Genomic DNA, 25539 nt, shown 5'->3' with positions numbered 1-25539 from the left:
GTCATAGGCCCTGAGATTGGCTATTTTATGAATAAACCAGTGTTTCTGTTTCCTATTGGTGTGATAACACTTTACCACAAATTTAGTGGCTGAAAAACAACACTCATTTATTATCTTATGGTTCTGGAAGTCCTAAGTCCAAAATGGTTCAGCATAGCAATGTTATTTTCCGGAGTCTCTAGAAGAAAATCTGTTTCCTTGCCTTTTCTGGCTTCTCGAGGAGGTTGCATTCCTTCATCAGTGGCCTCTATCCCTCTGACCTCTGCTTCCATCCTCACATCTCTGTCTCCGACTCTGACCCTCCTGCCTCTCTCTTTTAAGGACCCTCATGATTCCATTAAGTCCACTGGGATAACTCAGGATAATCTCACATCTCAAAATACTTAATTGAATACCATTTGCAAAGTCCTTATTGCCAGGGAAGATCATGTAGTCACAGGTTTTGGGAATTAGGAGTGGAAGTCTTTGGAGGGTGGTTCTTCCACCTACCACCTCAGCGTCCACTGACTGGGGGATGAATGACTGCGTGGCTACCGGAGTCATTGGCTTATGTGCTTTTCCGTGCTGTGCCTTTGATGCAGACCTTCTCTGATGGATGACCTCTGTGAAGCAAATGGCACTCTTGCCATCAGCTTATTTAAAATATTGGGGGAAGAGGACAACTCAAGAAACGTGTTCTTCTCTCCCATGAGCATCTCCTCTGCCCTGGCCATGGTCTTCATGGGGGCAAAGGGAAGCACCGCAGCCCAGATGTCCCAGGTATGTGTGCTTGTCACAAAGGAAGGAGAACGGCGTGTTTCCCTTGAGCTTCCATACAGCCGTCTTTCTGTACTTTTGCTCCAGCTGAGGCCTGTGTAGCTGGAGGTAGAAGGAGGAGCAGCTCAGCAGTGGAGAAGAGCAGAAAGGGGTAGAAAGGTGAAATGTGTTGGACAGATCATCTCCTCTGATGTTTATGGGAGAAATCAAGCCATAGAGTTATTTTCTCTAGATCAGATCATCAATACAGTCTGGCAAATTTACATCTTTGATAAGTAGGATAAACTATAATTCTGTCCCACAAGAAGGCAAAATATTCCTAGTTTGTTACATTTTTAAACTTTTGCTAACATTATATTTTTAATAGACACGCGGGTGCGTAGATTAACTTTTTGTTAAGTGGGTTATTTTTAGTGCACGACTATGCATCCTAGAAAAGGAATGTAACACAAGTGTGGACTTATATCTTCTGGAGTGATTTGAGGAATATATAATCTGTTTGATTCAAAATGGTGATGTATAACCTTATCTACAAACGAGGTGGGGGATACTTTAGGAACAGTTCTCTGACTATTGGTGAAAATGTCCCAGATAATTGCCAAATGGATATCACTTTGCCACCAATATCAGGAGCGTATAGACAATCTCCCAAAATGCACCCAGGGACCCCAGTTGACATCCTTCTGTGGTGGTTTCTTTCAACTGATTGCAGGAGTGAGGCTTTGGACTGGGGGTGATCGAGAGATATAGGAACAACCTTAACTCTCACTCTAACTTGACATTTAATTTATAATATGGTCTGGAGAATTTCTGTAAAATTGCAGATGAAATATTTTTAGTTTTATTGCTGCTTTTATTTGTATTACCTGAATCGTAATTCATCCCAGTTACTTACTATTTTCTGTTCTGCCTTCCCCCTGAATTATCACACACTGCCTTGCAGGCGTGAATAAATTTGTTAGACTACTGGTTCTCACCTGGGGGATGGGAGGTAGGGGTCAGTGGGTGAAGTTTTCCTTCCTGGGGACCCTTGCGAAGACCTGGAGTTTTAGATCCCATAACCGAGAGGTGCTACTGACATCTAGTGGATAGAAGCCAGAAGTGCTGCAAAAATCCTAAAATGCTTATATGAGACAAGGAAGTGTCCTGGCCCCAAATGTCAATGCTGCATTGCCCACGTTGAGAAACCCTGTGCCAAACAATTAGGCCAAACCTTTTAAAAGTAGGATCCTGTGTGGTTTTTTTAGTACAGAGGTTTGTTTGGAGAAAGGTCTTTGGTAGAGTATAATGGCAGTGTTAAAAGTCAGTGTTGGTTTCTGTTCCCAGGCACTTTGTTTATACAAAGATGGAGATATTCACCAAGGTTTCCAGGAACTTCTCAGTGAAGTTAACAGAACTGGCACTCAGTACTTGCTTAGAACTGCCAACAGACTCTTTGGAGAAAAGACGTGTGATTTCCTTCCAGTAAGTAGTATTCATATATTGATGAAAAAGAAATTGAAAATAAGTTAGACTACAGAAAAACAGATAATAAAGTATAACTGTACTGACTTAAAATGTGCTTGGAATTACACTTCTGAAATTACAATTTTAGATTTTATGATGGCTTCTGAATTACATCCTTGTAAATTGTTACTGATACACCCATCCCTGTTGTCAATCCCAATATGTCAATTCTCATGCACACAGCCCCTGCTTCCCCCACTTAATTCCCCATCCCCAAGTGACCACATCATTCGACATGCTGTGCAGAGCGCCTCCCCAGTCCCATGTGTGGTTATTCAGCTGCCTCCTGCTGAGATAGCCTCTCAAATTCTCTTAAATTTGCCCGCCTCTTCTGAATTGCACCTACAACTGACACAATCGTCTTTCTAAAATGAAAATATGTTCATAAAATTGAGGTTTTAAATCTACGTAGTTTCTATTTACTTCGGCATATAACTCCAAGGTTCCCTAGTCCAGCCTGGCATAATGCAATCAGTGAGGTTCAAAAATCATGCCACATGATATGCAGGGTGATGTTGTCGTAAAATTAGTGAACGATCGCAGCAAGCTTGGCCATCTTGTTGGCCGGAGGTTCTGAGAGGACTCCTCTAAGGGTCAAATACATCCCTGTCCTGGTAGCTGCTGGGTGCTGTTCCCGGAATTTGCCTGCTCTGGGTTTATCTACCTCAGAAGGTGACTCTGGATCCCAGGAATTTCCTGGTGAATCCATTTCATTTTTGAACATCAGCCTGATCTTCTACTGTTGTAATATTGGGGATACAGGGAACCAACCTCTACTTTTCTTGGTGGCTTGGCTCCTCCTTCCCTCTATATCCTCTTTCTTTGGATGAAATTAAAATATTTGAGAACAAGGAATGGACAGAGGCTGGGAGCCAGTTTCCAGGCCTATTATATCTGAAGCCAGGTTTTTGTGAGGTGAGTTATCCGGGTTTTAAGGTATTGGGTACAGCCCTTTTCTGATTGGATCTCAACTTACATTTCAAGGCTCTTCCCCTGCCACTGTTTCCCTTAATCACCTCCCTGATACACATAAACACACATACACGTGTACACACACACACACATGCATGCAATCCACACACATGCAGGTGCACAAGCACATGTACACATGTGCACCCATGCACACAGATGTTCACATGCATGCACATGTATGAACCCAGTTTCACACACACCCTATGATCCAGGCCTATCACTCTCCATTCCCATGGGGCCTTCCTTGCTCTGTATTCTTCCAACCAACCATATGACCCAGATCTAAAATGCTATTTCCTTCTTTGCAGTTCAACACGATTTCTTAACAATCTAGTTCCCTTATAAAGCCTCTCATTCAACCAAAACCACAATACTGTAGTTGGTGCTGGTGATGCAAAATGAGTAAAAGTGTGTTAGACTGCCTAGTGAGGGAAGCAATATTAAAGTCAGTGGAGAGCGTTTGACAAGGATGCTCCTGGGATGTTCTGTGGATAGTGGCAGCTCATGAAGTCCTGTAAGTGTCTGGGTGTCTCAGCTGCCTGTTCTCAGACTGTGGACCTCCTCAAGCCAAGCACCTTGCCCAGTACCAGGTAAGAATAGGTGGCCCATACATTTTTGTTAATTGCATGCATGCACCTTTAAGTGGAGTGTGACCTGTCCAAGCACTTATGGTAGAAACGCAGTAAGAGAAAACAAAATGCTTTTACATTTGTGGGAACCTTTACCAAATGAGACCAAACTCAGTGTTTTGTGTTTGCAGGACTTTAAAGAATCCTGTCAGAAGTTCTATCAGGCAGAGCTGGAGGAGCTGTCCTTTGCTGAAGATGCTGAAGAGTGCAGGAAACATATAAATGACTGGGTGGCAGAGAAGACTGAAGGTGAGACAGTTTCATTTCTGTTGATTTGGAATTACTATACAACAAGGCTGAGATTGACTGGGATGGGACTTCTCCAGGGTGTTGCCACTGTGACCTGCGTACCACAGGCCTGTTTGTATGTGTTTGCTGAGTTTACAGGCCAACAATGCAACTCTGTCGTTTCTTATCAGATCATGAAGTACTGATTTCTAAAACTAATGTTGAATCTCTGACCTCCTCCCCAGTGGACCGTGCCGGAAAATCTCTGGAAAATGGTTCCTCCTTGGAATTCTGTGAATCTTCTATCTGAGAGGCCCTTCCATGCTCGGAGACAGAATGGCATTCAATTAAGTTGCAGCTTAGAGAGGGCAACATTTCATGCTCTCATGTTATCTCCTCCCCGTGGTAATGGGGACAGCTCGGTAGTTTGATCTGCAGCCTTCTCCTTCCTTTTTAACTTGGCCATGGCTACATTTGCTCTCAGAGTGTGGTCTTTTCTGAATTTGTTCCCTATTCTGGAGGTGCAGCAACATGGAGCCTGCAGTGTTCCCTGCCCAGACCACATTCTATCCCACCAGAAATATTTCTGCCAGTTCTTTACTTCAGTAGGAAAAAGGGGGAGGCATACTTTAAAGCATCCTAAATACCTAACAAGTAATTTTGATACTTGTGAACAGTGGAGGAATTAAGTCACTTATTTCAAGGGGCCAACCTAGCACTCATTATTGCATCCATTCCATCCTATGTCACAACCACTGTGTGTCTAGCAGAAGTAATGCCCCGATTCTACTGAAAGCCAATAAAATAATAACCATGGGAAGGGAAGAGCCTTTCGTGTTTTCATACATCATCTGCCCAGTGGTCTCTCCAGTTGTTCAACAGTACTGTCACCTGAGGAACCTAGAAGTTTCTCCACACCTTCCCCCCACTGCCCTATACCTGTCACTTCTCTTCCAGGGCTGATTATGCCCTTCCTTCCCTTAGGCTGACCACCCACATTTCCCCCAGAATATTAGAGCTGGAGGGGACCTTGGAGATGACCTTGTTACCCTCTCATTGGACAACTCAATTTGGGCCCCTCTATTCTACCCCCCTAATTCCTTTGCCCCATTCACCCCTTTCAGAGAGGCTGCCTTCTCCCTTTGACAGGTCTGTGTTCTCTCATCCTTTGGAAAGCTTTCCTTGTCTGATGAGGTTTGAATACATGCATAGAGCAATGATCCTCAACCAGGGGTAGCTTTGCCCTCCAGGTGCCATTGGATAATGGCTGAAGACAGTCTTGGTTGTCAAAATGGGAAGAAATGCTGCCGGCTAAACATCCTACAATGCCCAAGACAGCCCCCATAACAAAGAATTACCTGGCTTAAAATGACCATAGTGGTGAGGCTTGGATATGATAGTACCAAGATTGACTGCCCCATAGTCAGAATCAAGACTCTGGGGTGATGTTGTCAACTCAGCCACTTGTCACCTGTGTGTACTTGGCAAAAGTCTGGCAAATGCTCTGATCCTGAATTTCTACATCCATAAATTGAGGGCAAAATGATAGTTGCCCTTCCTACTTCAAGATTTTTTTCTTAAGCACAAATGATACACTGTGTATGCCACACTGCTAAACACCATCGCCCAATTCATCAGGGGCCCAGAAAGACAGAACTGCAGCCTGTCTCTTAACCAAGCCTCTGCCTTATGTGTCAAAGGGATTTTTGTAAACGAATGCTTATTTCCCCACAAATTGCAATAAACTCTCATATTCTTTATAGGTAAGATTTCAGAGGTACTGGATGCTGGGACAGTCGATCCCCTGACAAAGCTGGTCCTTGTGAATGCCATCTATTTCAAGGGAAAGTGGAATGAGCAATTTGACAGAAAGTTCACACGGGGAATGCTCTTTAAAACCAATGAGGTAGGGAAAGATTTTTCAGATATACTGCTACTTTCTTAAAGTAATATTACAGGAAATATTCTCTCGGAAAAATATTTGACATGATCTTGATTTTAATCTATTTCTGAATTATATTATTTTCTTTTCTTTGAGATAGGGTCTCTTTTTGTCACCCAGGCTGGAGTACAGTGGTGCAATCTCAGCTCACCACAGCCTCAAACTCCCAGGCTCAAATGATTCCCCAACCTTAGCTTCCCAAGTAGCTGTGACTACAGGTGCACACCACCAGGCCTGGCTAATTTTTGTATTTTTTGTAGAGACAAGGTTTTGTCATATTGCCCAGGTTGGTCTCGAACTCCTGGCTGCAAGTGATACACCTGCCTTATCCTCCCAAAGTTCTGGGATTACAGGCATGAGCCACTATGCCTGGCTTCTTTTCTGAATGAATTTAATGCCTCCTGTATATCTTTAATGGCGGAAGGAGGAGAGAAACAAAACTAATTTTGGCATTGATAGTTTTGTTTTTCCATCTTTGATCAAATCTACCTTCCATCTCTGGCCATATGATTTGGATTGGAGGAGAATTTCTTCTAAGCCTTGGAATTATGTTTGCATGATGCTATTACTGTCTGTATTTAGTTAGATACCTTTTTCCAATATCAGTGGCAACTATGCCTATTTATTGCCTTAAAAATCAAAGTTATACAATCCTGAGCACAAGAAAAAAAATGTTAGCAGATGTAAAGCCTAACTTTACATTCCCTTTTGAATATGAAAATGGCCGGTATCAATAGTACTTAGCTTGGGATTTGACATCCATCAACCTGATACTTTCATATTGCACAAAGATATGAAAGTTAAAAATATATTTGATGCAGGCTTTATTTTATTTTATTTTTATTTTTTATTATTATACTTTAGGTTTTAGGGTACATGTGCACAATGTGCAGGTTTGTTACATATGTATCCATGTGCCATGTTGGTTTGCTGCACCCATTAACTCGTCATTTAGCATTAGGTATATCTCCTAATGCTGTCCCTCCCCCCTCGCCCCACCCCAAAACAGTCCCCAGAGTGTGAAGTTCCCCTTCCTGTGTCCATGAGTTCTCATTGTTCAATTCCCACCTATGAGTGAGAACATGCAGTGTTTGGTTTGTTGTCCTTGCAATAGTTTACTGAGAATGATGGTTTCCAGTTTCATCCATGTCCCTACAAAGGACATGAACTCATCATTTTTTATGGCTGCATAGTATTCCATGGTGTATATGTGCCACATTTTCTCAATCCAGTCTATCATTTTTGGACATTTGGGTTGGTTCCAAGTCTTTGCTGTTGTGAATAGTGAAACATACGTGTGCATGTGTCTTTATAGCAGCATGATTTATAGTCCTTTGGGTATATACCCAGTAATGGGATGGCTGGATCAAATGGTATTTCTAGTTCTAGATCCCTGAGGAATCGCCACACTGACTTCCACAATGGTTGAACTAGTTTACAGTGATGCAGGCTTTAAAAACAGCAGACCATACACATCTCTTCAAGGTCCCCTTCTCAAGAAAACCAAGGCCATAAAACCAATTCTACAACTAGGCAACTTTTCAGAGTTTGGACTGTACATCTTTTCTAACCAGATCCTTCAGCCCAAGGGCCTGAATGTTTATCTTAACTTCGATAAAGAATTTTTAGTTGGAAGCTTCCATGAGAAAGCTTCTCTATGAATGTTCTCAAAAAAGCAAACACAACTTCTTCCAAGAATAATGTAAATTTTTATGTCCTTCTCCATTTACCAAACTGTTTTTTTTTCTCACCTGGTAATATTTGATCCACTGGAACAATAGCTTGTTCTATTCAATACTAAGATGTACTAATGAAGATTTTATATCTATCAGCATAAATGTGCAGAAACAGTAATTATACACACCTAGAGTTTCTGTGAGTTAGACATACTCTATTTTTAGTAAATTATACCCACTTTTCAGTGATCTGATTTTAATTTCATGTTTCCATTAGGAAAAAAAGACAGTGCAGATGATGTTTAAGGAAGCTACATTTAAAATGGGGTATGTGGATGAGGTGCACACCCAGGTCCTGGAGCTGCCCTATGTGGAAGAGGAGCTGAGCATGGTCATTCTGCTTCCCGATGACAACACGGACCTCGCCGTGGTAAGCTCCAGGCAATGAGTCTGAGTATCTGTAGAGTCCAGCTGAGCTCATTTCTTTACGTCCATCTACCAATTGGCATTTGAGGAGTTTCCAATTGGGGTTATTACAAGTATTACTGGGTGGACATCATTGTGTGTGTTTTGGTGAACATGTTCATGCATTTCTGTTGAGTGTATTCATATATGAGTGGACAAGTTTTGATGAAGCTAAGAAGAGAGAGTTCTAAATATATTATTATTTGGAATATTATTCCTTATTCTGCATGGAAGGTCTATTTGAAAGCCCAATGATTATCACACAAAAGTCCTGGAAGAAGGGTAGGGATCAATCTGGGCAGTGATTCTCAAACATTAATGCACATATATGACTCTAGTGATCTTGTTAAAGTACAGATTTTGATTCAGTGGAGTGTGGCCTGAGATCTTGCATTTGTAACAAGATTCCAAGTGATACAGATGCTTGGAACCACACTATGAATAGCAAAATTCTAAAGTACAGGTGAGAAATTTACTTTATACAAGAGGAGAGACAAGTCTTACTATGACAGAAAAGGAACAGAGTCCAGGAAGGGAAAAGGTAAACTTGCAAGGTAGGAGGTGCAAGACTAATAGTGTACTTATAAACCAGCTCTGGGAGGTGGGAGAAGCCTTCATTTATAAAGTTTGCTGATTCTCATGACATGGTAAATACTCCCACCATGGCTGACTTTAGGCTCCTGAGGGTTTAACAATTGATAGGGGCCAGCTCTGGCACACCAATGCACAGGATGTTGAGGGTGGGCTGCTTGATTTTTCTGGCTTCTGTTTGGAGTCAGAAAGCTACTGCCCTAAGTCAGGGATGACATCTGTTGTGGCCACTTATGAGAAAATTAGGAGAGTCTAGGAATAGAGTCAAAATCAAAACAATGCTCGTTGGAGAGGAGTACCCACCTGGGCTCCAGTTGTTAAAGGGAAGGGGAGATGCGAGTGGAAGGCCTTTCTCCCTTTTTTCTTTCTACCTTATTGATAAATAGAGTGATGGATCTTGAAGAATTTGAAGCTAACTCCAGGACAGGCGGAGGACAAACAAGGATGCTGATGAAGTCTTGTTGAATTCCCCATTTCTCGTCTCGTGCTCCCTTCTCATGCCTCCCTTCATCTTCAGATGAAACAGAATTCCCTCTCTTTTACTCTGAGTTGCCCTCTGATTTAACCCTGAATAGTCCCCTCATTAGACTCAGAAGCAGAGTTCTGAGCCATGCTCTTTGTCTTTTGTCAAACAATCTCTCCCACTACAGTAGTATGTATTGCATGAAGATTAATGTAATGAATTGGTTAGAATTTTCTAAACTGTTAAAAAATGTTTTTAACATTTGGAAGGAGTTAGGTACAAATTGTTTTTATTAAAAATTTCTGCCTGTCTCAGGTGTTTACTAGCTCTTTTACACTTGTCTCCATAAAACTGCGAAAAGATGAAAATTTGGGAGAAAATCTTGGTGTGTTTATAGAAGAAAATATCTGTAGATTTTCTTGGACCAGAACTCACCATCTAGTTGCATGTCATTGGGGGAGGGGTAATAAATGGGTATTGTGGGTATCAGGCTATTGTCATCTAAATTTTAAGGTTTGACTCTTTTTTATCCTAGGTGGAAAAAGCCCTTACATATGAGAAATTCAAAGCCTGGACAAATTCAGAAAAGTTGACAAAAAGTAAGCTTCAAGTTTTCCTTCCCAGATTAAAGCTGGAGGAGAGTTATGACTTGGAGCCTTTTCTTCGAAGGTTAGGAATGATCGATGCTTTTGATGAAGCCAAGGCAGACTTTTCTGGAATGTCAACTAAGAAGAATGTGCCTGTGTCCAAGGTTGCCCACAAGTGCTTTGTGGAGGTCAATGAGGAAGGCACAGAGGCTGCTGCAGCCACTGCTGTGGTCAGGAATTCCCGGTGCAGCAGAATGGAGCCAAGATTCTGTGCAGACCACCCTTTCCTTTTCTTCATCAGGCATCACAAAACCAACTGCATCTTGTTCTGCGGCAGGTTCTGTTCTCCGTAAAGAGGAACAATTGCTGTACGTGTCCTCCTTTCCTTCTACCTACCTTGCCTTAAGTAACATTCCATGTGACCTAGTTGGTGCAGTGGCTTAAATGCCAAAATAAAGTGTATGCACTAGATAGTGTGTGAAAGTCTTTGCTGAAGGTTCTAGAGCCATTGAGAATAACTGAGGCTGCAGATGCATGAAATTTGGGCCTGGGAAGGCTATGCTGGTTTTGGAGTGTTTGGGGTGCCAGCCATTGCCTCTGCCTTCACCTAGGTCTGTGCCCATTGTTTCAGGGGATCTTACGGAGCATCTCAAGGCTTCAGGAGCCAGCCCTCTAGGTGCTCTTCCATCTGCCCAGCTCTTCCCACCACCAATGCCAGGCTGAACAGGGGACCAGTGCCCAGGCGACACTGCACACAAAGCCAAGGGCAAACCCTACAGAGTAAAGCTGCAGCCACCCTGTGTCTCATGTGCAGCTGAAATAGTGATCTGCTTCTGTCACTGTCACATAGACGGCCCTGCATGTCCCCTGTCTCACACAGTCTGTAATGAAGACAGCTCCTTCTCATCTTTCCATAAGCCTGAGATACAAGTTCAGTGACTCAGCAATGTACTTCAGGACTGAGCTAGGAGGCAAATATCTGAAGCTTGCTATGCCGTTCTTTCCATTCCTTTTCCCTCTAAAACACACAAAATACCAAAGGAACTTACACAACACACCACTGAGTCCTCTAACTAATCATATGTGCTCAGGCACAGCTCAAGCACACCCCTTAGTTAAGAAAGAACCTCCATACATTAATTTTTTTCTGCCTAAAAATAAAATTGCGTTGTGGCAGCAATTTGGAAACTACAGCAAAGTCTCCAAAAAAATTGAAGTCACCCACAATTCCAATACACAGCAATCACTGCTGTTAATAGTGATATACCTCCTTCTCTATTATGTGTATGCAAATAGAAATTTATAAGCATTTTATTACAAGTGAATCATATCCTTCAGTAGCTTATTTCTTTCCTTATGAAAAACCTCCCTTAAGATCTTTCCAGGTCATCGGTTTGATGTGCTTAGTATTCCACTGTGTGGCTGGATTTCTATAATTGAATCTAATTTTAGACAGTTTGAGTAATTAAAATTATTTCTATTAATAAATAATAGATTGTTAATAATAAATATATATTATGCTGTTTTGGATATACTAAATATTTGCTCACATCCTTAATATATTTTTTAAAATTCCTAACAATAGTACTGTTGAGATAAAAGTTGAGCACATTTTGAGACTTCTTCCAAATTGGTCCCTAGAAAGTTACACTGGTTTATACTCTCACTTATGTCACCATTTATACCACCACTAACTGCTGCCTGCTTTATTATTTCTTTAATGAGTTGGACTGAACAGTGGCTAATTCTAACTCTGTTTTTGACTGACAGTTAACAGTTACATGAACCATTCATATTACAGCTCTTACTTAAATTTGACCAAGCTAGGATGTATCTGTTAGGCCACATTCGTTTCAGGGATCATGTTTTCCGAAGCAGGTTTGGGCAAAATTAATCCACAGGACTGAAAGGTATACATCTGTGAGTTTTGTTCTCACTTCCACCTCTAATTTGAAGAATACTTTATACTTTAATCGACACAGAATACATGTCACGTATTTAACCTATACAATAAGTTCTGACATATTTTCCATGAAACAAACCATCACTATATTCAAGATAATGAACCTATCTATCATACCCCCAAATTCCTTCTTGCATCTTTGTAATTTCTCACTCTTCCTTTTCCCTCTCCCTGTCCCATCCCAACCACTGATCTGCTCAGGCAACTACTGATCTTCTTTCTGTCACTATAGATTAATTTGCATTTTTAAAGAAATTTACATATATGGAACCATACATCACCTATGGTTTGTAGTATGACTCCTATCACTTAGTACAATTATTTTGAGATTCATTTATGTTATTGTATATGTCGATAGTTCATCCCTTTCATTGGTAAGTAACATTTCTTTGTATAGATATACCATGATTTGTTGATGAACAAATTTACCTGTTGATGAACATTTAGGTTGTTACTGAGATTTTTGCTATTGAAAATAAAGTTTTTATGAACATTTATGTTATACATCTTTGTATGGACATATGTCTTCATTTCTTTTGTGTATAGATACATAGAAGTAGAATGGCTGGGTCATATGGAAGGTGTAAGTTTAACTTTTTAAGGATCTGCCAAATTGTCTTTGAAAGTGGTTGTATCATTTAACATTCCCAGTAGAGCCTAGGAGAGTTCTGGTTGTTCTCCCTCCTCACCAATACTTGGTACTACCAGTGTTGTTACTTTCAGTGTGTGTCGGCTTTAGATTGCGTTTCCCTAATGCCTAATCATGTTCAGCATTTTTTAAAATGTGCTTATTTGTCATCCATGTATGTTCTTTGATGAAATGTCTTTTTAAATGTCTCATCAATATTTTATTGCTTCTTGCTTTATTTTGTTTTCATGTTTTTTTTTCTTTCTTTTTGAGACAGAGTATGGCAGGGGCACGATCTCGGCTCACTGCAACCCCCGCCTCCTGGGTTCGAGCAATTCTCATGCCTCAGACCCCCGAAAAGCTGGGACTACAGGTGTGTGCCATCACAGCTGGCTAATTTTTGTATTTTTAGTAGATACAGGGTTTCCCCATGTTGGCCAGGCTGGTTTTGAAACCTTTTATTATATATGTGATTTGAAAACATTTTTCTCCCAGCTCATGTCTTCAATTTTCATTTCTATAACAGTACCTTTAAAAAGCTGAAGTTCTTAATTTTGATGAAGTCCATTTTATCATTTTGTTTCTTTGTTTATGCTTAATGCTTTTGTTGTCATATTGAAGGAATGCTTTGCCTAACCCAAGGTCACAAGGATCTCCTATGTTTCTTCTAGAAGTGTTACAGGATTTAATTTTCCTTTTTGGCCTATGATCAATTTTGAGTTCATGTTTTGCATATGATGAAAATGCTATCCATTTTCCACTGAATTGCCTTTGCATCTTTGTCAAAAATCAGTTGATCATGGATGTGTGGTTCTATTTCTGGATTCTATGGGATTCCATTGATCTGCTTGTCTATCTTGATGTCAATTCCACATTGTCTGAATTACTGTAGCTTAATAATAAGTTTTGAAAACATTTAAATGATATAAGTTTTCCAACTTTGTTTTTCAAAGTTGTTTTATCTGCTTGCAGTCCTCTATCTTTCCCTGTGAATTTTATAATTTGCTTGTTGACTTGTAAAAAGCCTGCTGCAATTTTGATTAGGACTATGTGAATTCTCAACATCAGTTTGGAGAGAATAGACATATTAGCAACATTGAGTCTTCCAACCCATGAACAAGGCATGTTTCTCATTTTTTAAGGTTTTTATTGATTAATCTCAGCATAGTTTTGTAGTTTTCGGTATACAAGTCTGGCACAAATTTTGTCAGATTTATCCTTAAGTATATCCTATTTTGTGCTATTATAAGTGGTGTTACTTTTTAATTTCAATTTCTGATTGATTGTTGCTAGTATATGGAAATATAATACAGATTTTTATTTTATTTTTTTGTATCTCAGTCTTGTATCTTGCAAACTTGCTAAAATCACTTAGTTCAAGTGGCTGTGTTTCTAGTTCCGTGTCTGCTAATAAAGACAAAATTTCCTCTTTCTTTCACATTTAGATAGCTTTTCTTTTCCTTGCCTTATTGCACTGACTTGATTAGAACTAGCAAAAACAGACATCCTGTCTGGTTCCTGATCTCAGAGGAAAGCACGAAGGCTGCCATCATTAAACGTGATATTGGCTATAGGCTTTTCATAGGTGTCCTTCAACAGGTGAAGAAGGCCTCTTTTATTCCTAGTTTGTTGTGTTTATATCAGGAATAGATGTTGGATTCTTTCAAATGCTTTTTTATATCTTTTAGATGATCATATGGTTTTGTTAATATTGGGATTAATTTTTGAATGTTGAAACAATCTTACATTACTGGGATAAACTCCGCTTGGTCATGATGTATTTCCTATTTTGTCTAGTATCGGATGCAATTTGTTAAAATATTTTTAGAATTGCTCATCTCCGTTCATGAGAGACATTAGTCTGTACTATTCCTATTTTGTAATATCTTTGTCTTATTTTGGTTTTAGATAATTCTGGTCTCAAAGAATGAGTTGAGAAACATACCTACCTTTGCAATTTTCTGGAACAGATGTTGTATAATTGGTATTATTTCTTCCTTTAATGTTTGGTGAAGCCATCTGAGACTGGAGTGGCTTTATACTACAACTCTAATTTCATTAATAGATAGTGAACTATTCAAACTACATATTTCTTCTTGAGTTAGCTTTGGTAGCTTGTGTCTTCCAAGGAATTTGTACATTTTCTAGTCATCAAATTTAGCGGTGTAAGGTTGTTTATAATAGTCTCTTATTTTTCTTTTAATAGCTATAAAATCTGTAGTAATACCATCGCTCTCATTTCTGAGATTAGTAGCTTGTGCCTTTTTTTCTTTTCTGATCAGTATGACTAGGTTTTGATAAATTTTATTGCTGTTTCTCAGAACCAGCTTTTGGTTTCATTGATTTTCACTATTGTTTTTCTGTCCACAACATTGATTTCTGCTTCGATCTTTATTATTCCCTTTTTCTGATTACTTTACATTTAATTTTTTCACTTTTTGATGTAACCGACCATGATCCCTGGTATACTGAACAAAGTAGGCCGAATGCGGCAATAAAAGACAAAGACAAAAGAATATATTTGGAGGAAGGGGTCGGGGGCACCTTGCCTCTAGTAGGCAAGGTCCCTGAACTTTTTCAGTCCTCTGTATTTATTAGGTAAAAGAGATAGCGAAAAAAGTGGCGGTGATTGTCGGGTAATTGTCAGTCAGCCGTTTGGTTCACAGCAGGCTTGCGACACTGCATCCTTGGAACAATAGGCGCTAGATTTCCCAGTAGATAACTTCAAGGAGCCCAGTGCCAGGGAGTGATGGCCTTTCAGCAAACCTTTTGGTGGCAGGTGCAGTATGAGTTTGCCCACATCCTGCATTCATGATAAACAGTTTGCTGTTTGATCATATAGCCTCCAGTGGAATGCTGAGTTGGTCATGATCCCTTTGCTGGCTCTCTACATTTTGGTTATTTTTTTAGTTTTTTTAAGGTGAAACTGAGGTAATTGACTTGAAACTTTTCTTGGTTTTTAATATAGGTGTTTACCACCTTAAGAGTTTCCCTAAGTATTGATTTAGTGGCATCAATAAATTTTGATATCCTTTGCATTTTTATTCAGTTCAAAATACATTTTGATTTTCCTTTTGATTTCTTTTTTGACTCATGAATTATTTGAAAGTGTAATTTTTAGTTTCAAATTTTGACGATTTCCAAAGATTTTATGTTATTGACTTCTAATTGAATCTCACCATAGTCAGATAACATGTTTTTAATGACTTGTATTCTTTTAAGATATTGAGATTTATTTTATGCCCCTAAATATGGTCTATCTCAGGAAATGCTCCATGATCACTTGAAAAGAATGTATATTCTGCTGTTTTGGGGTGTAGTGTTCTGTAAATGTGAATTCCGTGAAGTTGGTGATAGTGTTGTTCAGGTCTTCTATGTAATTACCAATGTTGTGTCTGCCTGTTCTATAAATTGTTGAGAGATGAGTGTTGACATGTCCAACTATAATTGTTGAGAGGTCCGGCTCTAGGTCAAAATCCCATGTGTGATCCCATAGGCCTGACCATAGGCAACTACAAGGCAGGCTGCATGGGGGAGGTGGGGGGAAGCTGCCCTGCCCACAGATTTGGTGCACAGCCAGGGCATTGAAGTCTCTGGTGGGAGCTGCAGTCAAGCATTCAGGTCCCTGAGCCAGGCCATGCTTTTATGCATCTCTACATTCCGAGCTCAGACAGCTCCACTCAGAGCCCTCCTTATAAGGGGAGCAGAGGCCTTTGCTGAGACACTATCTCTCTGAAGAGACTTTCTTATCAGGAGCCTTGAAGACACTTTCTTGCACTTGCACTCAAGCTCAGCACTTAGTACTTTTCCACTTCTAGTCCGCCCTTCTCCCATCCCATCCCTCCTGTCCCTCCCCTTGGCCCCTGGGTCCACAAAATGGCAGGAACCTTGCGTTTGGGACTTCTAGGCAATGAGACAATTCTCCCACCTCTGTTGCTGGTCATCTGACCCTTCCTGGTGCTGTTCCATGGGGAAAATAATGGCATAATGTCCTGGGTAGCCTCTTCTTATCACAGTAAGCAAATAAAGGCTTGACTGTTACTTTCAGTGGGGCTAGTTGTCCTAATTCAACACCTCAACATCTGAAAGTACTCACATACGTGCCCCCTCTCTCTTTCTCTCGCTCTCTTTCTCTCTCAATTTGACAAAGGAGCTGAGTGCTCAATTAAGCACAGTGTCTTTTTGGAAAAACAAAAAGCCTAAAAGTCCTTCAGGGCACACTAGAGGTGCTGGTGGTTCATTTGCAAGAGTCTGAGGGTACCGCAGAACACTTGCCAGCCATGCCACGGGGTGTCTGGGAGGTGCCAGTGGACCCTGCAGGGCACCCTTAGAATGTGCTAATATGTTGTTTACAGAAGCTTTTCAGTTCCGAGGGGGATCATTGGTCCTCAGCTGGGTACTACTTGGGCTCCAACAGATCTCTCAGGTTTTGCACACTGTGACAAGACCCATGCCATTGAAAAACACTTCTGGATGCCCCTCGCAGAGGCTATAGCAGCCCCACAAGTCACCCTGGGGGTCCTCTGGGTCTACAATGAGGGGCTGGGGGAAGCAGAGGATGAGACTGTTCACCAGACTCAGATTTCAAGGATTTTTATGCCACTACTGCTGGTTATCAAGCCCAAGTAAACCTCATCAGGCCAGCTCAGTCCATCCCAGACATAATCCAGTGATTTTAACAAATGCCTAAGGCATGGAAAAAGTGGCTGCTTCCAAGAAAACAATGATTGCAGAAGCAGTGAGGCAAAGATGACTATCAGCTCCTCTCTCCTGGACGATCTAGGCAATGGCATTCCCAAATAGCTCTCTGAGCCTGATGATTCAATAAACGGGCTCTCAAAGGAAGAGACTGAAGTGTTCCCCACCAAGAAACGAGACCATGGAGGGGCCAGCAGGCAGCTCACGAGGGTCTGCATGGTGATAGCCTGGTAGCCCCTATGACTGATTCAAACATTATGCTTGTCGTCCCTCCCAGTGACTCTGAAGATGAGTTGAAGAGCCTCACCATCCTCTCCCCAGACGGCTAGGCTTTTACAAATTAACAAGACTAGGGGTTAGGCTGAGGTCCCTCTGTCCCCAGGGATGACTGGAAGCCCTGGCCAATGTCAGAGTTCTGTGCGCTGGTGCCTCTGATCCCCACAATCCCTGGCACCGGGATGAGGGGGAAACAGATAATGTTCTCTGGTTTAGGGTCTGAGACCACCACCACCTGCTCTGTCTCTGGGAAGGGAACTTTGGGCCCCTAGAAGCCTTTATGTTATGGCTCCCATGACTGCATCTGTTCTTGGTATAGATGTATTGTTTATATGTGCTCCCACTGGCCTTCACCCTCAATCCCTGATGGAAATTGCTGCACTTAGGGTCACCTTAGTGGGACATGGGAAAGGCTGTGAATGTACCCAACTACTGTCACCTAGGCCATTGTATCCCCACCTGCTTTAGGGAGGAAAAAAAATAACTACTGTCATTATGTCACCAAAACAGCAGGAATTCCAGCTAGGTCCTTCTGTTCACTGCACAGAAAGCCGATCAGTGAGACAATGAGTATTGCAAAGACGAATGAAAACTTTAATTGGGTGCTACAGCTGAGGAGATGGGAGATCAGTCTCAAATCCATCTCTCTGACCAACTTAAATTAGGGATTTATATAGCAGGGAAGAAATGTAACCATGTGTGGGGAAACAGGAATTAGGGAGAAGTAAGGAAGAGGAATTGGTCAACAGGAAGCAGGTGGTTGCATAGGCCATCATGATGGGTGAGCGGTCGGGTTTCTCATTGTCCAGATGTGTAGACCTGGTGGGTTTCAGCTGCTTGATACTATCTGGGAGGACTGTTGGTTGGCTTCCCGAGAAAGGAACTCAGATAACTGTAATTTTCTTGAGTTTTGAGACTGTGAGGGTTAATTTATATGCTTTTTCAAAATAAACCATAAATATTAGTTTTATGGCACAATTGGGCTGGTTTCGATTGCTAAGCTTGAGGAAAAGTTCCCGAGAAACTGTTCCTCCATACAGTAGTTCTGTCTGGCTTGTGCACATGGCCTCAGGTACCTGGTGACCCTCTGTCTATTATAGGTGGCTCAAGGCTGTGGTGCCATTCTTTGCATTGGCAGTATCTGACATTTTGATTCTTACAGAGGCTACTGGAGGGAACTTGGTATGGGACAGTTGATATCATCAATGCCTTTTTCAGCATCCTCCCCCACGGAGAAGTCCAGGATCAACTTGCCTTTATGTGGAATGGGTTGCAATACACCTTTAATGTCCTTCCACAAAGTGACCTAAATTCCCCACATAGCTGCCATCAATGAATAGGTTATGCTCTGGGGAGAGTTGCATGCCTGGAGGAAGCACTAGACTTGCACTCTATTGATGACATCCTCCTTGTGAACCCAAACAAAGACATTGCCAAATAAGGACTGGGTGCTTGAGGACTAATGACTTTCACGCAGCAACCCGACTGCACCATTAACAGAGAGAGACCCCAAGTGAAGTTCCTGGTTGTAATCTGGGCAAGTGGCATGACATCTCATTTAGAGGAGATGACTGCCAAGATTTTGGCTGTCTCTGCCCCAGCAAATAAAAAGGATGCCCAGTGATTTGTGGGCTTATTCATCTACTGTTAATGTCACATTCCCCTTATGGGGATTTTGATGGGACCCAACTAACAGGTTACTAGAAAAGGCTGCTATGTTTGAATGGGGCCCATTCAACAGGCTACCACAGCCATCCAAGCACCCTTCCCCTGGACCTCATGGATCCACATTTGCCATTTGACTTACAGGTCTCAACAACATTTCAGTTCCTTTACTGTCACTCATAGTAGAAAAATACATCAGACACTTGTTAGGTTTTTCAATTTATAAGATCCTGGAGTCAGCTGAAAGGGAGTCAGCTGAAAGGCACATACACTTTGAGAAACAATTATTGTCCTATTATTGGTCCTAGGTAGATATGCATGAGTACATGACCCACGGCTGTGATATAGTTTTATGATCCCAAATTCCAATCATGTTATGAGTGAGCAGAGGCCTCAAATCTCCAGGTGGGTGTGGCTTAGGAGTATTTTCTAGTGAATGAAAATGTTCTACACAGAAGCAGGCAAAACCCAGCCCAGCTGGGGCCTTCAACTCCATGGCAAGGACTCAGGAGTGTCGTCCCCCTCCCAGGCATATTGTCCAATGAGCCACTGCCTTCACTTAGCCAATGGGAGCTCAGATACAAGGACCTTCTGGGCCACACATAAGCCTGGTTCACTGACAGTGTCTCTTGATTAACATTTACTATGCTGGAATGAGGTGCAGCTGTCATCCAACCTGAGATAGATCTATCCCTTGGCAAGTTCAGCATAAATGTGCAAAACTTTATAAAGTATGGTTGGCTACCCAGGCTCCCTCAACAAAGGAGCCCTGCTATATTTTCACTGACTCATGGGCTGTAGTTAATGGTCTGAACATTTGATTGAGCTACTGGCAAAACTTGTGCTGACATGTAAAACACATCCCTCTCTTGGGATGAGACATTTGGATAAAATTCATTTCTACTCCTAATAAGCTCTTTGTTATCCTTGTGGGTGCTCACCAGAGAGCTCCCTATGCTGACAAAGGCAATGAGCCAATCAAGGCAATGAGCAGACCGTGCATGTCAGCTAAACATGGAGAATGATTTGTCATCTGCCCCAGAGATAACAGATATTCAACTCATTGCCTCTGATCCATGAGAGAGGAAGGGCCCTGGGAATCAAGATGCCATCCTAGCCTGGATCTGTATGCATGGACTATTATCTTCAAAAGATGCCAACACAGCATGGAAGAGATAATCCACCGGCCAGACCCTGACCAAGGCTAAACATTCTGCTCAGGGACAGATCCCTCTGGTCAAAAAGGCCAGGATGTTCTTTGCAGGTTGATCACGCTAGTCCCCTCATCTCATCCAGAGCATTCTGCTGGATCCTAAATGTAGTTGATGAGTTCTCCGTATTTGGACTAGTCATCCCCACGTGTTACCCTGACTCAGGCAACACTCCTCAGTCCCTCCAAAATCGTATTTGTTTATTTCTCTGGCTTCCTGAATACATTGTATCTAATAATGGCCCAAACGATACATTTGCAGCCCAAACTATACATGGGTCAAATCATGGGGCATAATGGATTCTGCATGCTCTGTATCATCTACAAGCCACAGCAGTGATTGCATATTTTAACAGGAAAAGAACAGGTTGAAGTGGCTGATGGAAATAGACAATATAATCCCAGCCTGGCTACATGTCTCAGGTGAGCAATTTGGGGTCTCACTGCGGCAATTCTCTAAGTGCACTTCTCATTTGTGCTATGTGATTGATTGGCCTATCTGTCTCTTTCCCTCAGTTGCACACCCCTCTTTTAAAATTATTGGCAAATCAGTTTCCATGGTGGATCATGCAAGTTCCCTCCATCCTTTTTGAGCCCTTCCTGAAGACCCAAATCAGTGGGAGATCAGGAAGGCTACTAAACAGAACAGATTGGGAGGCATGAACTTGCTTCTCCATTTACTCCCTGGTTGCAGTGCCTGAATTTTACCTACAAGGACTTCAAAGATAATAACCATCAATTCAATGTCTCAACATTTTCCCTAAGGTGGCCCTGCTGCTTTACTCTGTGTAGCCCCATGGGATACATACCATATCCAGAAACTTTTATGGAACCACAGGAAGAGCCAAGCCAGAATATTTAGGTTCGCCACTCTAGGGAATGAATTAAGGGCACTATTCTTGCTCATGGCATGGGACAGACTGCCCATGTCACAGTCAATGAGGAGTGTCCCCAACTAATAAGACATGAGCACCTTTGGTCCTGTGAACTCAGGTATGGGGCAAGAAGTGGGTGGGGATCTAATCTCTCTCCTCTCTCTCATAGGTAGTCTGTGTGATTCTGGCCTTACCAAATTCATTGGTAGGCCTGACTCAGGCAGCTGCCATCATGCTGAACTTGACTAGTAGCTGGATATGCCACTCACTCCTCGACTCTATAGGTAAACCTTTGGCTGCCATGCCACTGAATAGCATGAGTGGACATTTCTCCAACTATGGAGATTTCTGGCATATCAGGTGCCCTAACACACCTGGACCCGATGTGTTACCTGATATGCGGACCCTGGTACTGTAGGAATGAAATGACTTCCTAGTTGTCAACTCAATGCTGTTCCACATGGGAGCAACTAGGAAGAGGAGCCTGGGTCTGTTACTGGGCTATTTTGGCCTTGCTAGTGGTGACCTTCTCCTCTCCTCCACTTGTCCCCTCCTTGTACAGACTCTTCAGATCCACTCAGGGACTCTGCCCACCGCCTACCAAGAAGGACTTCTAGGGGGTTGAACCTTATGGGAGTCAATGACTCTTACACTCCCAACCTGGTGTATACCCTTAGAGTATTATTTCTTTTCTAAACACCAGGCCTTTACCTTCCTTTCTGATAGCCTTGTAATCTGCATGAATGGGGCATTAATAAGAAATTTTCAAATATTCATATATTTGTGACAAAACAATAAGAGGAAACACTTGAAAAAATAAACATTAAAATACATGTATTTAAATTACTTTAAAAATATATCATAAAAATTATAAAAATACAAACAGAAACTAAGAGATGATAGTTTAACACATTCAACCATAAAAAGAAAATTATCTTAAATATGAAGTATTTCCATGAAAGAATCTGTAAGAAAAAGGCGAACAACCACATTGAAAAATAGACAAAGATCTGAACAGCTACTTCACAAAAGAGAAAATAATAGAAGGCCTATAAACATATGAAAAGATGCTCAATCTCATTAATAAGAGAAAACAAACTAAAAGAGAAATTAGAGAATAGACTCTAAATTTTAAAAGTCTGTTGATACCAACTCTTGGCAAAGATCAATAACAGTCCTTGCACATGGCTGGTGGGAACAGGCATTGGTAAAACTACTTAGGAAAATGATCTCGCATTACTTAGTAAAGCTAAGATATTCTACTCCTAGTTAGAAACCTTAAAGAAGCTCTTGCATATATGTTCAGAAGACATGCAAAATCATACTCATAGCAAGAAAAATAAATATAAATGATAAATAACGAATCATTCAAAGGAACAAATGATATTGCACTCATACAGTAGAATCACAGTCATCATCTTGCTCAGTTCTGGTGGCGCTGTTCCCATGGTCAGCACTATTCATATGGAACACAATGTTACTAATAGTGTTGGGAGGTTGTACAGCTTTGGATGGAATACCAGACCTTATGGAAAATTAATTAATAACAGCTACCAACATAAAACATCATGCAGAGCAAAAACGGCAAGTGTCAATTCCTTTTGTATAAAATCCAGGAATAGGTAAACTGCTCATTATGTTTTTTAAGGTGCATATATATGGCAAAGTCATAAAAAAAAGATTAACACAAAATACAAGATAGTGTTAAATCTGGGGGAAGGAATGAATGTGATTCATTGGATCAATAGGAACTTCAAAGTCATTTATGATCTTCTGTTTCTTAAGCTGGGTAGTGGATATTAGATGTTTATTCAACTTACTATTAACATATATATATATATATACACACACACATTGTTTTATGAGCATATTTCACAATAAAAATAAATTTAACAAAAGAATGAAGAAATCATGGTATAAAATGATGTGACAAGAACTAAAATCAGCTAAGGGAGATGAATCTAAATTATGTAAATGTTATAATCAAACTAAGTGTAATTTCCCTATTAAAAGACAAAAATCTTTTAGATTGGAAATGAACAACAGTGTTTTGCCATATGTGGTTTTCAGTTAGCTTATCTCAAATAAAGTGACAAGAAATATAAATGTGAAATGATAGGCAAAGATGTATCAAGTAAATTTAAACAAAAAGACATCAGGTGTCAAGCTATTAATATAAAAAAGTAGACTTCAATGAAATAAATAAAAAAGCAGAAATGCTGTCATTTGGTATAGAAAAGGGTATGATTCATAGTGAAGATAAAATTCAAACTTTAATGTGCCTCTTTCAATGTTGGACAGATGAACATAAAAAATAGAAATTTAATAAAAAGCTGAATATTCCACTGTGCTTAAGACCCATATTAAGACCTATTTTTGTCTATCTTCACGCTTCTGGAAATTAAGATCTTGATGTAATTATCGTTGTCTATACAAGTGTGTATTTCATCATTGGTGCCTATATTGTTGTCACTTCAAGTTCTTGTTGGTACTGTATTTGTTGAGTAGAGCTGTCATTAATTTTGAAAGAATGTATTGTTATTTGAAGTTGAAAATTTATTGTGAATGCTGAAAATTATTGAAATGGAATGGTGATGAGACAGATATTAGGGAAGCAGATACTTATGTTTGGATGAATGAGTGAAATTTACTATTTTCTTGCAAAGCAATGGCCATGCTTTATAGGGCTTAAGAAAGGCAGCCACCCTCCTTACAAGTGGAAGCTGGGCTATTGTATTAACTATCACATACCATATGAAATAATGCCAACATCAAAACTTGCAGAAATGGTTTCAGCAGCTTGGAAGAAAATCTGAGTTAACAGTATTATGTTTGGTGACAGTTAGAAGTGTTTCATAATGCTCATGTCCTAAAGTTTCTGATGGTACAATTAAGCAATATTGGGATGAAAAATGTGCATATATAACTTTAAGACCCATAACTATTTAAAAGAGTCAGACTGAATATGTTTTGAAACTATTTAATTTTATATATGATCAAGACTAATATATAATAAAAGATATGTCTAAACATATCTAAAATAACTCTTTACATATTTTAAAGTAACAATTCATGTGGATGAAAATATGGTATCATAATTCAATTGCCAGAGCTTTTATTTCCTTAGTGAGATGTGAAATAATAATGCATTTTAGAGATGAGGTCATTTTAGCATTTACGAAATATGGTACAATTTATTTAATTATTTATTTCCTTCCCATCTGACTGTCTAGAAAGTATACACATCAAATGCTGGGCCCTCTGAATTGATCTTTTATAGCTCAACTTTTCTGTTTTCCATTCTTAAATCCTGAGAGATTTTCTGAACTTTTTCTCGTAGCTCTTCTGGTTTATTTTTTTCAACAATGTTCTAAACTTCGTGAACACTATCTTGCCTTTAGGTTATTCCTTTTTAATATCCGTGTATGTGTGTGTGTGTGTGCGTGTGTGTGTGTAATGACTTCTTGAGTTAGCTAAATATGCTAATGAAAATTTTTAATATTCCTGTCTGAAATGTTTCTTTCAGAGTCAACTCTTATGAGTGTCAATCTTGGTTCTTGCATTGCAAACTAATGATGTTCTCCACAGCTCCTTGTAAATTTTGATTGTCCATTCATATCTAGTAATGACAATTTTGATTATTGAGGTAGGTAGCTGGTTTATGTAATCTCTACTGCTGAATACATGGGACACGTCTCAGAAAGTGTGACTAATTGGGCAGCCTGCTTTTTATGGACAAATATGTCGACCTGCATTCTGCGCAGGCAAAGAAGCCCGGAGGGGTGGCCCCTTCTAGCTACTTCCACTCCCCTTCCTCTGCCTTCACTCCCTTGAATTTCAGAATTAGAAGAGATCTACTATTGGGCTCCATCAGCCACATTAAAATCTCCTTTTCTCTAGGGGCAGATTTTAAGAATTACTTTCCAAAGAAGTTCACAATTTTTTTTTTCTTTAGGGAGTAATTCTGGGTTGCTGATTACTCTGCCAACAGAAAGATGGGAGCCATGGATCCATTGTGGTTCTGTCTGTTTCTTCCCTCCCTCCAGTCAGTGTCCGTTGGCTCATGAGCCTGTCTGAGAATTCTGATTTCCCCCAGTGCCTGACATTCTTCTTTATGTGTACTGAGCAAGTTCCTCCACCCTGATTTATCCATCAATAGCCATATACATTATTACTTCCAGAAATCAACCCAAAACCTTCCAGCTACCATGGAATACCCTCCTATCCCCAAACCTTCCAGTTACCGTGGAATACCCTCCTATATCTCCAATTTTCTTTGGTATGTTTCCTTTTCCATTCTTACAGTCATTACAATAGGATACTTAGAGATAAAGGAGGCAAGCGTATGTTCTTTATCCACTCTCACATGCCAATAGATTGCTATTTATGGATTGTCTACTTGTCCCATT

At 40.5% G+C, this 25539-nt stretch overlaps 1 protein-coding gene across 1 annotated transcript; it reads left to right on the top strand.

The window, feature by feature from the left end:
- Positions 1-587: 587 nt before the first annotated feature.
- On the top strand, positions 588-12285 carry SERPINB8 (serpin family B member 8). Its single transcript, XM_030810290.1, has 6 exons — positions 588-759; positions 2083-2220; positions 3995-4112; positions 5855-5997; positions 7987-8139; positions 9764-12285. The coding sequence occupies exons 1-6, from the start codon at positions 592-594 to the stop codon at positions 10166-10168; spliced, it is 1125 nt and encodes a 374-aa protein (XP_030666150.1). The 5' UTR covers positions 588-591; the 3' UTR covers positions 10169-12285.
- Positions 12286-25539: the final 13254 nt, after the last annotated feature.

The sequence above is a fragment of the Nomascus leucogenys genome, chromosome 4, assembly GCF_006542625.1.
Source record: "Nomascus leucogenys isolate Asia chromosome 4, Asia_NLE_v1, whole genome shotgun sequence".
NCBI lineage: Eukaryota > Metazoa > Chordata > Mammalia > Primates > Hylobatidae > Nomascus > Nomascus leucogenys.
This window is presented reverse-complemented; position numbering and strand designations above follow the sequence as displayed.